Genomic DNA, 13203 nt, shown 5'->3' on the forward strand with positions numbered 1-13203 from the left:
ATTGGTAGCACATTTTTAGACCAGCATCATTTCGCCACGTGGTAATTCAGTTTTACTAGCAAACCGGGGGTTAAACTAACTCCTTTCCAGCCCCAGGAGGAGCATGGGGAGTGTTTCTGCGACACACTGCAACTGACACATTAAAGTGTCGCGACACACAATTCGGAAAGCTCTGGTGTAGGGGTTCCACCAAAATTGAACCCCCACTATGGTGTATCTGTGTTTCTCCAGTTTGGGGAAATGTGAGGTTTCTTAAGTCTGTTTCTTTAGAAAGAAGAGGGGTTAGTATTTAGATCCAGCCTACTCTAAATACAGCCATTAACAGATTGGGATGCACTTGGATTATGTCCACAAAAATTTCCAGCCACTTTTTGATTTGGTACCACAGAATCAGGGCTATTCTCCTAACACCTAAATAAACCCACTGAATTCAGGTTCATTGAAGGAAACCACCAACTGTCCATCTTTGGGGAGAACTGTATGTTTATTCTTTTCAAGAACAGCAGATAAAATGATACCTTTGGGCCTCGTTTGTTTTATATTCATTAATTTTACTGTTTTTTATATAATATATTTAAACAGCCTCTGCAAGTTGGGGGTGGGATAGTGTGAATCTACCCTGATTCTCTCTGAAACAGCTGTCCCCTCTCCATCCCAGAAGCTTGATTGATGGTGGCTTTATAGAGAGACTGCATAAGTATTTCAAATGATTAGAATCCAAGTCTGGGCAAAGCTCATAAAATGTACAATTCCTTAGACCCGCATCCAAAGGCTTCCAAAGTTGCCACTTTGCAAGTACCCCATAAAACACAACAGGTCACCAAAATCCAGGACAACTTCAGGAACACCCTTTAAACTTAGCATGAGAAGCTGTTGAGAGTGTATGTGCAAGAAACCTGGGTATGTGTAAACATGCTTTTGCTGGGACTCTGGTCTTCAGTTCCAGCATCAGATTTTTAGAGACTACCAGTGCCTTTGACATATCTATCCCTGCTTTATATGATCATTCCTGCCAAAGGCCTCTATCAATTGCCTATTTTTGCTGCATGTTAGGACTGCCGGGGGCAGGCCAGAGGAATAAGGGATGGGATTTCTCAATGAACCAGCAAGTGGTGAGATTCCAGCCATGATGTTCTGATTCTCTGCAGCAGCCTGACTCCACCTTGTAGAGAAGGGAAATAACTCAAAGCTCTGATGTTCTTTTTAAAAGGCAAACCATATAAAGTGGTTTTCTTCTTGTCTTCCATAGAGTTTACAGATGCTTCCTCAACAGCGGAAGGCCATAGCAAAATTTAAAGAGCCCTCTGATGCGTTGAAATTTCAACAGAAGTTTCACAGGTAAATATTAACTCTAATTTTGCCATATCTAAAATATCCTAGACGCATTCTACTCAAACCACTATACAAGAGCCTTTGGTCTTCTTAAAGAGATGAGAATTGTTTCACCTTGGGAACTTCCAATAGTCTGTTGTGAGACACGGGATACTGAATTAGGTAGGCCTTTAGTCTGATCCAGTAGGGCTGTTCTAATGTTACATTTATGATCACAAACAAATATATAATCCCCTGTTTCTTCTCCTCTTTGTGGGCCTTCCACACAGCTAAACCAGTTTCCCATGATGTCTGGCCTGGAAACTTATAGTGCAAGCAGCACTTAAACCAGTTTCCCTGTTTGGATGTCAGAGGAAACTTGATTAACAAGCCCTGAAGTCAGGCGCCTAAATGGGGGGCAAGGAGGGAGGACCAGGCTTGCATGTCATTCAGTAAACCACGGATTATTAGACTGACATGGTGATGTCTGAAGCACGTCTTGGACTTGTGATAAAAACGTGCAGAAAGTAAGGTTCCTTAGCTTCACTTAATGGTATAAGCTATTGTGCTCTTTGTAGAAAACGTGTTCCTTGACCATTGTCTGTTGACCTTCTTCTTAGGCATATGATAGATTTGTCCCACATCAACGTGGCACTGATAGTGGAGTGACCTGCTGAACGCAACTGGTCTGTTCTTCTACATGTAGCTTCCTTTGAAGGAAGTCGCAAGACAGGATCTCTTCGCGATCTCCAATGCCAGCTTTGCAGTGCCCCCCTGAAACTTCAGACTACTCTGTGACACTACAGACAGCAGCAGCTTTGTTGCAGTGGAAGCTAGAGTTAACAAGGATCCAGAAACGGAGAGTTTTGTATTGGCTTTCTTTTACCGTGTTGACACATGGAGCTATAGGTCTCGTGTCCTTGTGCACAAATGTGCGTACACAGGTGTTTTTTTGAGAAATGTACTATATGATCACAGTGACTCAGATTCAAAGAACACTAACTTTGAAATTTTTTATGCTTCTTCATAGCAAAGAATATTTGATAATGGTTGCTCTTATCTTCCATGTGGGGTGTTGGAATGAGATGGTGTCCATACCTATCCGGATATTTTTTTTTAGCTAAGTAGATAGAATAAAACATGGGCTGTGTAATTTGTTGGTATTTTTCCAAGAGTTCATTCTTGAAAGCTCTTAATCCCAGTGAGGTGAAGCCAACAATATGGAGTACTGTGCATGCTCTCAACCTTTTTCCCTTTCCAGCATCACCTTGTAGGAATAACCTTCCCCTTTTCTTCTCCTGGCTTAACAAGTCTCTCCTTCCCAGAGTATCTGAAAGGCAGGACTATTAGCATTCTTTTATTATATCTTAGATTGCCTTCAAAGGCGATTGCAGGATGTCAGGGTGGGGGTGGGAACCTGTACATGTTTACATTCAATATAACACTAGTAGTAGTATTCAACGAAACAAGATTCATTCCTGGCAGGCAGTTATGAATGGTACCATTATTTTGATTAGCTTCTTTCCTTGAGATTGTCTTGGTATAATAATTTTCAGCAAAGACTGCATAATGGCAGAGGCTGTTGAATTGAACAAGTTGAACTTACAAAGACTTTTTATTCCATGGGATGCCACGATGGTCTAAAAATTATGTGCAGACTTCAAGGAAACTGTGTTTTATGTAAGAAGTAAAGCTTTTTTCATTGTATCCTGCTTGTTTCTTCCAAAGGAAGGGATCTTTTTGTTACCAAAAGCTCCTTTGTACCCCAATGTCTTTTGGGGAGAGAGCGAGCTTCCTCTAGAAATATTTTTCAGTGCTAATATATTAGGCAACTGCCAGAATGGCAAAATTACAGATAATAATCTGTAATTAGAAAGCAACTACAAGCATTTTGTGTGTGTGTGTGTGCGCGTGCGTGCGTGCGTGTTGGCTAGAATAAAAATGTTAGAGCAGGAGAAAGAATTACCATTTAAAAATACTATTTAAGGCTTGCATTTTATGTGAAATTATGAACTGGTTTGTTTTTTAAAAAACCCAAACTCTATATACAGGTAGGATTTTAAAAACTGAATTCTGAATTAAGATGAAGCAGTTAAGCTATAAATATTGTCATGTCGTTTAATGGCAAAATTGCTTTCTTTCCCCTCTGGAAATATTGCAGGAGTAGCTTTATTAGGGTGATGTGGTAGTAAAAGTTGGATCATTTTAATTGTGTTTTTAATGACTAGCTAGTAAGCACCCTCCTGCTCCTTCTGAAGTGCTCCAGAGAGCCATGCTGTGGGGGTGAGTTTTGTTTTCCTTTGCTGTCTTATGCCTTTCATTTTTGCTTCTTAGTCTTAGTTCATGATGGATGGCTTAGTTTCCCTCTGCTCAAGAGCGCTTCAAAGGTTTACAGGCATCGAGCATTGTTCATAACTGAACGGACTGTACTCAACCTCCCAAGTCCTTGTGCAGATGCTAAGCTTGCCGTTTAGGGATGATTTAAAAATTATTCACAAAGCTTGGATCTTCATCCCACTGTGCAGCTACAGCTTCTCAGTAACAAATAATAGACTTGGCAAAAAACAAAACAAAAACCAATGGATTGGTCAAGGTGGTGGTTGAACTGCCTGGGATGTGGGCAACTTTAATGAGCTGAGCTCCGTAGCGAGCAAGACTTCGTTGGTTTGGCTTTGTAAATGTGCGGATTTCATGGTGCCTAATCTTCCAGTTCAGATCTGCTGGTGTCAACGGGACTTGTGCTTAAGGAAATTGTGAGGTTTTGTTGTTCAGCTGTTTACAGGTTTCAAACCTCTCTGTCCATAGGCTGTGGTATGGCATTTAATGCGGTTTGTGCTTTGGTCTGAGTAAAGTGTAGACACGTTTGTCTGACCTCATCTGTTACAGGCTATAGTGTATGCAGTGTGCGTGCACACACACAGCATTTCCACACAGGAACATTCCTGTTTGGTTATAGAAAGAGGGAGAAGCGTACAATTCTTTCCCCTAGCAGCGGAGAACCTGTGATCTGGGTGGCAGGCACCCAGCCTCTGGGCTGAATTATCATTAAGATAGTGTAATAATATATCTTGATTGATTAATGCTCACTTGGAACCGGATATGTTGGCAGGATCACAGGGCGGCTTTTCTTTCTTTCCCCCCCCCCCCTTTCCTTTTCCGTTTTTTGACGTGCTCTCCGCAAACGCAAAATCACCGTTAAGAACAGGAGGCCCTGTCCTTTGTACAATGTTTCCCCAGTTTAATTTTTGTAGAAGATCTGTTGCAACCATTATCTTGTTCTTTCTGTATCATGCATTTGAAATAAGATGTGAAATGCAAGAATTGCATTTAATGTATTATGTAAATAAGGGACTTTTAAACAAAATGTAAATGAAGCTCTTTCTGCACTTGCTAATTCAGCCACATCAAAGCTTATTTGGTGGGGAAGGGGGTGTTGTTGTCTTATAAAAGTTGAGCGGAAGTAGTTCCATAAATGTTGTTTTTTTGGTGTAACTCTTCAACTTTTTTTTTTATAAAGATGCTAGTAAGTCAATACATATATCCTGACCTGTGTATTATTTGTCCATAAACTTTCAGAAACCTGGAATGGATATTTAGCCAGTGAATACTATCAGTGGAATATTCCCCCCCCCCCCTCGTTTTTTTCTTTTCACTTAAATTTGCAACATTTCCTAGTATACCTCAGTTCATGTCCTTGCTAACAAAAAGGTGCAGCCAGCTTACATGTGATACTGGAATAGAAATTACGGTTTTATAGCAATGAACAATACGGTAAATAAGCTAAATGGGAAATCTGTCGTTTTTACAGGGGTTTGTGTGTTTTTAATTTGGGCAAGGGAGCTTTTTAGGTTTGGTAACCTTCATTTATGAAATATATTTACCTGCTGGATAATAGTGTTTCTATCAAGACTGTGAAATGGAGGTTGTTTACTTCATTCTCATGATGCAGACGGGAACTTGCACCAATCCTCCCTGTATCAGTATTGTGTTTTAACACTCCTTCAAACTATCAGAAGAGTTTTTGTTATAATGTTGAGCATAAAGGAGAGATACTCAACTTAAGTGAGTTTATAAATAGCGGTTTCCCCCCCCCCCCTAATGCTCGGGCCTTGAACTATAGAGGCTAAACATAAAGTTTAATTAGCTAGGGAACAATATATAAAATACATGTTGCTGCAATCTACAACCCACATCACAATAGATTTTTTGAATAGTTCTAATGTCCCACGGACCAAAAAGAAGGAGGAGGAATAACTGGCCTCTGACTTCCATTCCCTCGGTCAGGGATGAGGAATCTTTGTTTCTCTGTATGTTGCTGGACTACAACTCCCATCATCCCTCACCATTAGCCATGCTGGTGAGGCCAATGGGAGTTGGAGTCACACAACATCTGGCAGGCCCCAGGGTCCCAGTCCTTGCCTGTTGGTGGTATAATACCACAAAATAAATGGCAAGTCTCAATCACTAATGAAGAGAATTAGGGTGAGTCTATATGATCATTTATGTGGAGAAATATTGGCATGAGATGGCATTTCCCCTTCATTTTTTATTGGTTGTTTGTTCCTATCATGAGCCCCACATGGGGAAATCAAGAGGGAGCACGTTGTTTTTAGCTGATCTTTCATGGTACCATGTGTCATTACCATGGGAACATGTACCCAAAGTGGCCAACACTAAAGAAATGAAGAGTTAATGTCACCTTGTGGTGATACTTTCCCCGGTAAGAATTGATACTGAAAACTTTCTCTTTCTAGTTTCACCACATTTTACTTGTGGCTTTTATCCGCAACTTAATCAGCCTTGACAGCCAGTTTCCCAAAGATATAGCCTGACATTTTTAGCTGGCATCAGATGGCCGTCAGATTGACTTAGACCCATGGGGTACACTTTAGATACTAGCTCAGTACTAAATATTTTAGCTTAATTATTTTTTGCTACGCTTCCTTTCCAAATCCCACCATTATATTCTTCATCTGGAGAACCTTGTAACTTGCCCAAGAATCTTTTTGCTAGCATGTGGAAAGGGAATGAGATGTTATTCCTTAACCTTCACCTTTCCTGGATAGGCTCATAGTCCCATGGATGTTATACAGGTGTCTCCCCACTTAACACAGGGATTACGTCCCCGGGTACTGCGTGTATATGTGAAATTGTGTATGTGGTTGGGGCGGGGGACATCACCTATGAAGCCTGTAAACATCCTCTAAACCTCTGGAAACCCTTGGGGAAAAACCCTTTAGAAAACCAACAACACATAACAAAAACTCTGCCAAAGATCCATCAAACTCTACCACAGTCGCTCCCTCCTTTCTCAAATTCCAACTCCCCATAGGCCTCAAAGATCAGTGCAAAGGCTCCTGGAATAGCTAGCTGTTTTCTCCATTCTTTGTGCGCCATTTTTGAAGTTTTCCCAATCTTTTGGGGCCGCTTTTGTGCCTTTTTCCAGTTTTAATCAGTTTAGTTTATTATTTCCCAGTGTTGTGCATATACCCAGTCGCGCATGAGTCCGACGTGCATAAGTGGGGAGACGCCCGTATTGCCCTGTTCCATTGGCCTTCCATTACATGAGCGCTTGCGCAAAGTCTTTAAGTTACTGGCCTCTCATACCTCACTGATGGACGACCCTTTCTTGTGTCTTTCTTTGATCACTTGCTTACATAACCTGTCTTACTGTCTTCTTAGCTTTATTTTGCAGCAGCAATTTTGGACAAAATGAAGATTTCCTTAAGAGACAACCGAGGGTTACAATTAGGTTTTAACCCATAGGGTACCTCTAGACTTGTTGAGGGCTTACCTGTGGAATGTTGCGTTAGCATTGCTCTTTTTACATCAGGATGAATTTATAATCCCAATACTATAAGAGGATTATTGCAGTAGTATTAAATCCTAAGGATTTTACGTAAGGTTTTTTTGATAACCTATTTAATCTTTTTTTAAAAACGAGCTCGTTTAGCTACCTATATAAGCCTGGAGGGCTTATTTACATACCACTGATTCACATTGAATCTCATGTATACCAGCTTCTGGTATTTATACTTCTGTCTGGGGAGAATTTCTCTTGGGTTGGGGGATATTCAGCGGGTTTATTCCATGCTCACCTTTGGGAGAAGTGTTACTTTTCACATTACATGAAAGTTTTGTGTAGAAGGTCAACTTTCTAAAGAAATAACAATAATAATGAATTGCCTCTCTTCCTCATTGGGTTGGATGTAGAGCCGATAAAAAGAAGGCAACCTGTGAACACTTGCTGATTTTTCAGAAGGTCATTGTTAGAGGTTATTAGCACATGCTGACAAACTGGGAAGCTAAATCCATAAAACCCAATTAAATGGAGCATCTAGTAGGGTATTTTTTTTTTTTTTAATGAGTTAAAGTAGGAATGTTATCTGTTCATTCGGTGAGGATCACTGTTAACTCTCAAACTGTATCGTATTTATCTGTTAACTCTTAAATTGTATCAGATTTATCTGATTATTTGTGCATCTTAACTCTGGTGTAGCAATTTTTCTTTCTCTGATTTCTGCGTAACTACAATTAAATACAACTTTTGTTTTCAATAACCGGATTACTTTCTTCACAGGTATAGGACATTGGGGAGTTGATTCCTGCCCGCCCCCCAAGCTTTGACCTGGAAATAAATATATTTCTTTTTACAGATACAACTGATGCATTAAAACACTTTTCATTCACAGCAAACTTTTGGGCTAATGCATCTTATGTTGTCTAATCTTTTTTAAAAAAATACTATAATAGTTTAGATTTTGGTCCATGCCTGGGTTGACTTTTTATACTGTAGCACTTTTCAATTCCAATTCACAAAATGCTTTATAGTTCTTAACTCATTGACCCTCAATAATAATACCCCGACCAATAAAGCGGCCTTTGTGAGGCTATTTCCACAGAGGTAGTAGTGTTAATCTGCTGTAGAAAGTAACAAAGAGGCTTGTAGCACCTTAAATATAACATTTAGAAATATTAGACATGTGCCCAAGGCCACCCAGTTAGCTAAACCCCATAAGGGGGTGTCATCTCAAATGAAACTGATCTGTAGAAAATGTAACTTGAAAAAAAGAGACATTGCACATACCTCTGTAAACCAAGAAATCTTTAATAAAAATATGTTAAACTACAGAAAAATAAAAGAGGGGGTCTCATCCTTTTGGGCATGACTTTCCACTGTACTATGTTCCCATATAGCTATATAAGAAGATAACTGCATCCTTCTTTGCTGTCATCTAGTTCCACACCTCTTCTAATTTAGGAGGCCCGTACAACCCAATAAGTTGAACACATTAGTTTTCCTTCTCCTGGACCATTGCAGATCTAAGAAACTTCTTTAAGTTCTTGGAACACCTGTGAGAGAGCAGGGTGTGGAATGATTTGGGGAGGTGTCAGTATAACTCTGCTGACACACACAAAGACCCCTGCCAGTTGCTACGACCATCATATAGCCAGATCATTCAGCTCAAGACAAAGGATCTCCTACGCCTCATGCTGAAGTCTTGTGATGCCTGTTGGTTGCTCTCCTCTCCCAAATGGTATTCCTGCTTCTGATTCCTTCACTGTGAGGCCGGGGAGGATCTTGCATGGAAGCAAATGCCATGGCTAAGGCAACATGGTAGCCTTGCCCATTGCCTTTTGCAAGGAGAACAGGGGAGGCATTCCACACCCAGCTTGCAACATAACAGAACAAATAGAACTCCACCCCTGAGTCTTTCACCAAATTGGAGAAGTGCCAGCGGTGTTTGCTCTCCGCTTAGGGCATCTCTGGGGAACCGTTGGCTCCCAGTTCTTGGACTCCAGCTCCCATCAGCCCCAGCAAACATGGACACTGGTCAGGGTTGACAGGAGCTGTCGTGCAGCAACATCTGCAGGGCCCACAGGTTCTCCGCTCTGGAGGATCCCAATCTCTGGACCTTCCCCTCCAAGTGAACCTCCTTGAACCCCAAGAGTCCACTTGGCTTCAGGAACCCCAAGCACAAGGCTCTCAAGCCCCTCCAGCCATTGCTGAGCCACTATTTTGGAATCCATTTGGCCATTTCACTAACAAGGCACTTTGTATCAATATTTTAGATGGAACAGAGGTGTTTCCACATCCCTTTGAATAATAATTTTATTTATTTATTTATTTATTTATTTATTTATACATACATACATACATACATACATACATACATACCCCACCCATCTGGCTGGGTTTCCCCAGCCACTCTGGGCAGCTCCCAACAGAAGATTAAAAACACGATAAAACATCAAACATTAAGAACTTCCGTAAACAGGGCTGCCTTCAGATATCTTCTAAAAGTCAGATAGTTGTTTATTTCCTTGACATCTGATGGGAGGGCGTTCCACAGGGTGGGCGCCACTACCGATATTAAAATATCATTTTAATGTTTGCAGGTGCTTTAGCTGCTTCCGAGGTGCAACTAATATTTTTCTTTACAGGTTTCCTTCTTTTTAGGAAAAATGTGCATTGCAGAAAACTGGGGGATATATGATTTAACCATTCCACTTATGTGCATTCCTTACCCATACAGGAGAGTGGTACCGTTGGCAGGCCTGGGAGAACGAAGTGTTATTAACCCTTTCCTCCCCTTCTTCCTTTTTGCAGCCTCTCCTAATTCTCTCTGAATTCAGTGGTAGGAGTAGCTCAATAACATTTCTCACGTAGCAATAGTGTTTACCTTTTGAGCCATTTATTACGATTGCTGTGGTGTGATCCTATCCTGTAACTTCGTGAAATACTGTATACAGCTTGAGCACAAGAAGCGATGCCGTTCAGACTTGTATTTCTCTGATATGGACTGTGTTTATTAGGATAAATGCAAGAGACAGCTCTGACATGATAGTGACTTCAAGGGGGGGGGGGCTGCTTCTCGCCGCCTCATGTTCTCCTCAGAATCAACAACCCAAAATATTTTGCAGCTCATTTTGTTACATGTAATCCTGTATGCATTTTTGCTTCAAAATTCCTTCTTGCCTTGGAAGATTTCTCTGGAGGTTGTAAATGTGATATGAATGTAAAAATGCATGACTTCTCAGAAATGATCAGTGTAAAAAGAGAGAGAAAAGATTGGATTCCAGATTTCAGCTGTCCTGCAGTTAAAACACATCCAAATGTAATTGAAATGTGCAAATAAAAGTCCTTTCATTGTACCTCGTTTTTGTGCACTGTGGTTTATTTGACACGCAGTAAAACTTGTTTTCTAATATGAATGCAGTTTTTCACAGTACAGTGGTACCTCGGGTTAAGAACTTAATTTGTTCTGGAGGTCCGTTCTTAACCTGAAACTGTTCTTAACCTGAGGTACCACTTTAGCTAATGGGACCTTCCGCTGCCGCCGCACGATTTCTGTTCTCATCCTGAAGCAAAGTTCTTAACCCGAGGTGCTATTTCTGGGTTAGCTTAGCAGAGTCTGTAACCTGAAGAATCTGTAACCTGAGGTACCACTGTATTTCAGAAGCGCTGCTTGCCATAGTTCAAGGGCAGCCTATCCTATACTGACATGTCCCCACCTGTGAGGTAGGAAAACCCTTGACTAAATGAGGTGAATATGACTTTGCTGTTGTGAGAGAGAAATGAGGCAAGATGGACATCCAGCCAAATCAACCCCTCCATCATTTTAGCATCACCACTGCCCCCAAGTGAAGATATTTATTGTTCCCTGGTTGCCTCCAATAAACAGCCCTTTAACTGACCCCGCCTACTCCCTGTTGCAAGTCCGCCTACTTCTTCCCTATCACAAGTGGCCTTGAAGAGAGGGCATCATACTCAGAATTAAGGACAGGGTGCCTCTGAGTGCATGCTCAGCCCTGGAAACAGCTCCACTCCACTCCACACCAGCGTTCCTTGTTTCTGAAGCCTAATTTAGGATGTGGTGGCTTTCGGTGGTAGGTATCGTTAGACAAATGGGAGTCAGAAACTCCTGCAGATCTGCCGCAGCCCCCCCACAGTAGATCCTGATCTACCTTTTGCCCACCCCTGCCATTGCTTTGGCAATATTCTTGGTTGTGTTACCAGCTTGTCTCCACTAGGTGGCAGCAGAACTTGGCCGTTGTAAGAAGAAAGTTTGCGAGATTTCACAGGTCCCTAAACCTTTTCGTTTGTGGCTGACTCTTACAGTGGTGCCTCGCAAGACGAAATTAATTCGTTCCACGAGTTTTTTCGTCTAGCGAATTTTTCGTCTTGCGAAGCACGAAATCCCATAGGAATGCATTGAATATAATAATAATAATAATAATTTATTATTTATACCCTGCCCATCTGGCTGGGCCTCCCCAGCCACTCTGGGCGGCTTCCATAAAAACCACAAATACAGTAAAATATCACACGTTAAAAACTTCCCTGAACAGGGCTGCCTTAAGATGTCTTCTGAATGTCAGGTAGTTGTTTATCGCTTTGACATCTGCTGGAAGGGCGTTCCACAGCACTCACTCAGGGGAGTCCTCCTGGGCAGCAGGCCGCAAGCAGCACACAGTCCTTATGAGGCTCCAGGCCCCGCCCCAGGCCAGATGGTAAGTGGCAAGAGCAGGGCCCTCAGGCACTCACTCAGGGGAGTCCTCCTGGGCTCTACCTCAATTAATGCGTTCCTATGGTCAAAAAAAGTCCAAACAAAGCCAAATACTCTTAAAAGCAACTCACTCCTACAATATGTGCCAGCCATATTTGAAGTAGATATCTCTCCCAGTCTGCTTTTTTACTGCAATTGTTTTTGAGATGCTTTTATTGTTTTATCCCTTGGGTTTGCTACCCTGGGCTCCTTTGTGAGGATATGAATTTAATGGTGATGATGATGGTGACATGAACACCTTAAATTGTTCATTTCCCCCCACCAGCTAATTGATGAGCCAAAGTAAGATACTTCTCTTCTGAACCTTCTGAGTTGTAGTTTAAGGGTGCTGAGAGCCGTGGAGTGATCCTCATTCCCCTCACAAAGCTACAATTCCCAGAGCTCTGGGAACCGTTATATCACTCTAGGAACTGTACACCAGTGAAGGGAATGGGGATCTGGCAACTCTCAGCATCCTAACAAACTACAGGTGTGAGTTGGTACCCAACAAGACAGTGGCTAGGTCTGCATCTACTGTGAGCCCAAGAGAGGCCATGTTGTACTTGTGCAGAAAGCAGAACCAGTGCTATGTAGTTAGAAACAGACTTGTTTCTCCATTGTGTGGATGACCTTCAGAGGAAGCAAAGTCTGCCGTCCGCCCCTGATGTTGGATCACTCCCAAGAACCCCACAGGTGAGTGCAGTGCTTATCTCATGATAAAAAATCCCTACCTATACGCAGCAAATGATGGGTAGTTTTGCTAGGGATGGAGTGCTCACGTTTCTCCTGCCACTAAAGGTAAAAAGGTAAAGGTACCCCTGCCCGTACGGGCCAGTCTTGACAGACTCTGGGGTTGTGCGCCCATCTCACTTAAGAGGCCAGGGGCCAGCGCTGTCCGGAGACACTTCCGGGTCACGTGGCCAGCGTGACAAAGCTGCATCTGGCGAGCCAGCGCAGCACACGGAAATGCCGTTTACCTTCCCGCCAGTAAGCGGTCCCTATTTATCTACTTGCACCTGGGGGTGCTTTCGAACTGCTAGGTTGGCAGGCGCTGGGACCGAGCAACGGGAGCGCACCCCACCGCGGGGATTCGAACCGCTGACCTTTCGATCGGCAAGCCCTAGGCGCTGAGGCTTTTACCCACAGCGCCACCTGCGTCCCTACATTAACTACATTAATAATAATAATAATAATAATAATAATAATAATAATAATAATAATTGATAATAATAATTTATTATTTATACCCCGCCCATCTGGCTGGGTTTCCGCAGCCACTCTGGCAGCTTCCACCAAATATTAAAAACAATACAGCACCCGACATAAAAAACTTCCCTAAACA

At 42.1% G+C, this 13203-nt stretch overlaps 1 protein-coding gene across 2 annotated transcripts in view; it reads left to right on the forward strand.

Moving 5' to 3' along the window:
* RBM33 (RNA binding motif protein 33) overlaps positions 1-10467 on the forward strand; it is a 94030-nt gene extending 83563 nt beyond the window's left edge. For both annotated transcript variants that reach the window (XM_028750621.2, XM_028750620.2), the window contains exons 18-19: positions 1250-1338; positions 1932-10467. In XM_028750621.2, the coding sequence (XP_028606454.2) occupies positions 1250-1338; positions 1932-1980 (138 nt within the window). In that variant the 3' untranslated portion in view covers positions 1981-10467. The remainder of the gene's footprint in view (positions 1-1249; positions 1339-1931) is intronic.
* The last annotated feature ends 2736 nt before the right edge of the window (positions 10468-13203 follow it).

Source organism: Podarcis muralis, chromosome 12 (assembly GCF_964188315.1).
Source record: "Podarcis muralis chromosome 12, rPodMur119.hap1.1, whole genome shotgun sequence".
Lineage (NCBI taxonomy): Eukaryota > Metazoa > Chordata > Lepidosauria > Squamata > Lacertidae > Podarcis > Podarcis muralis.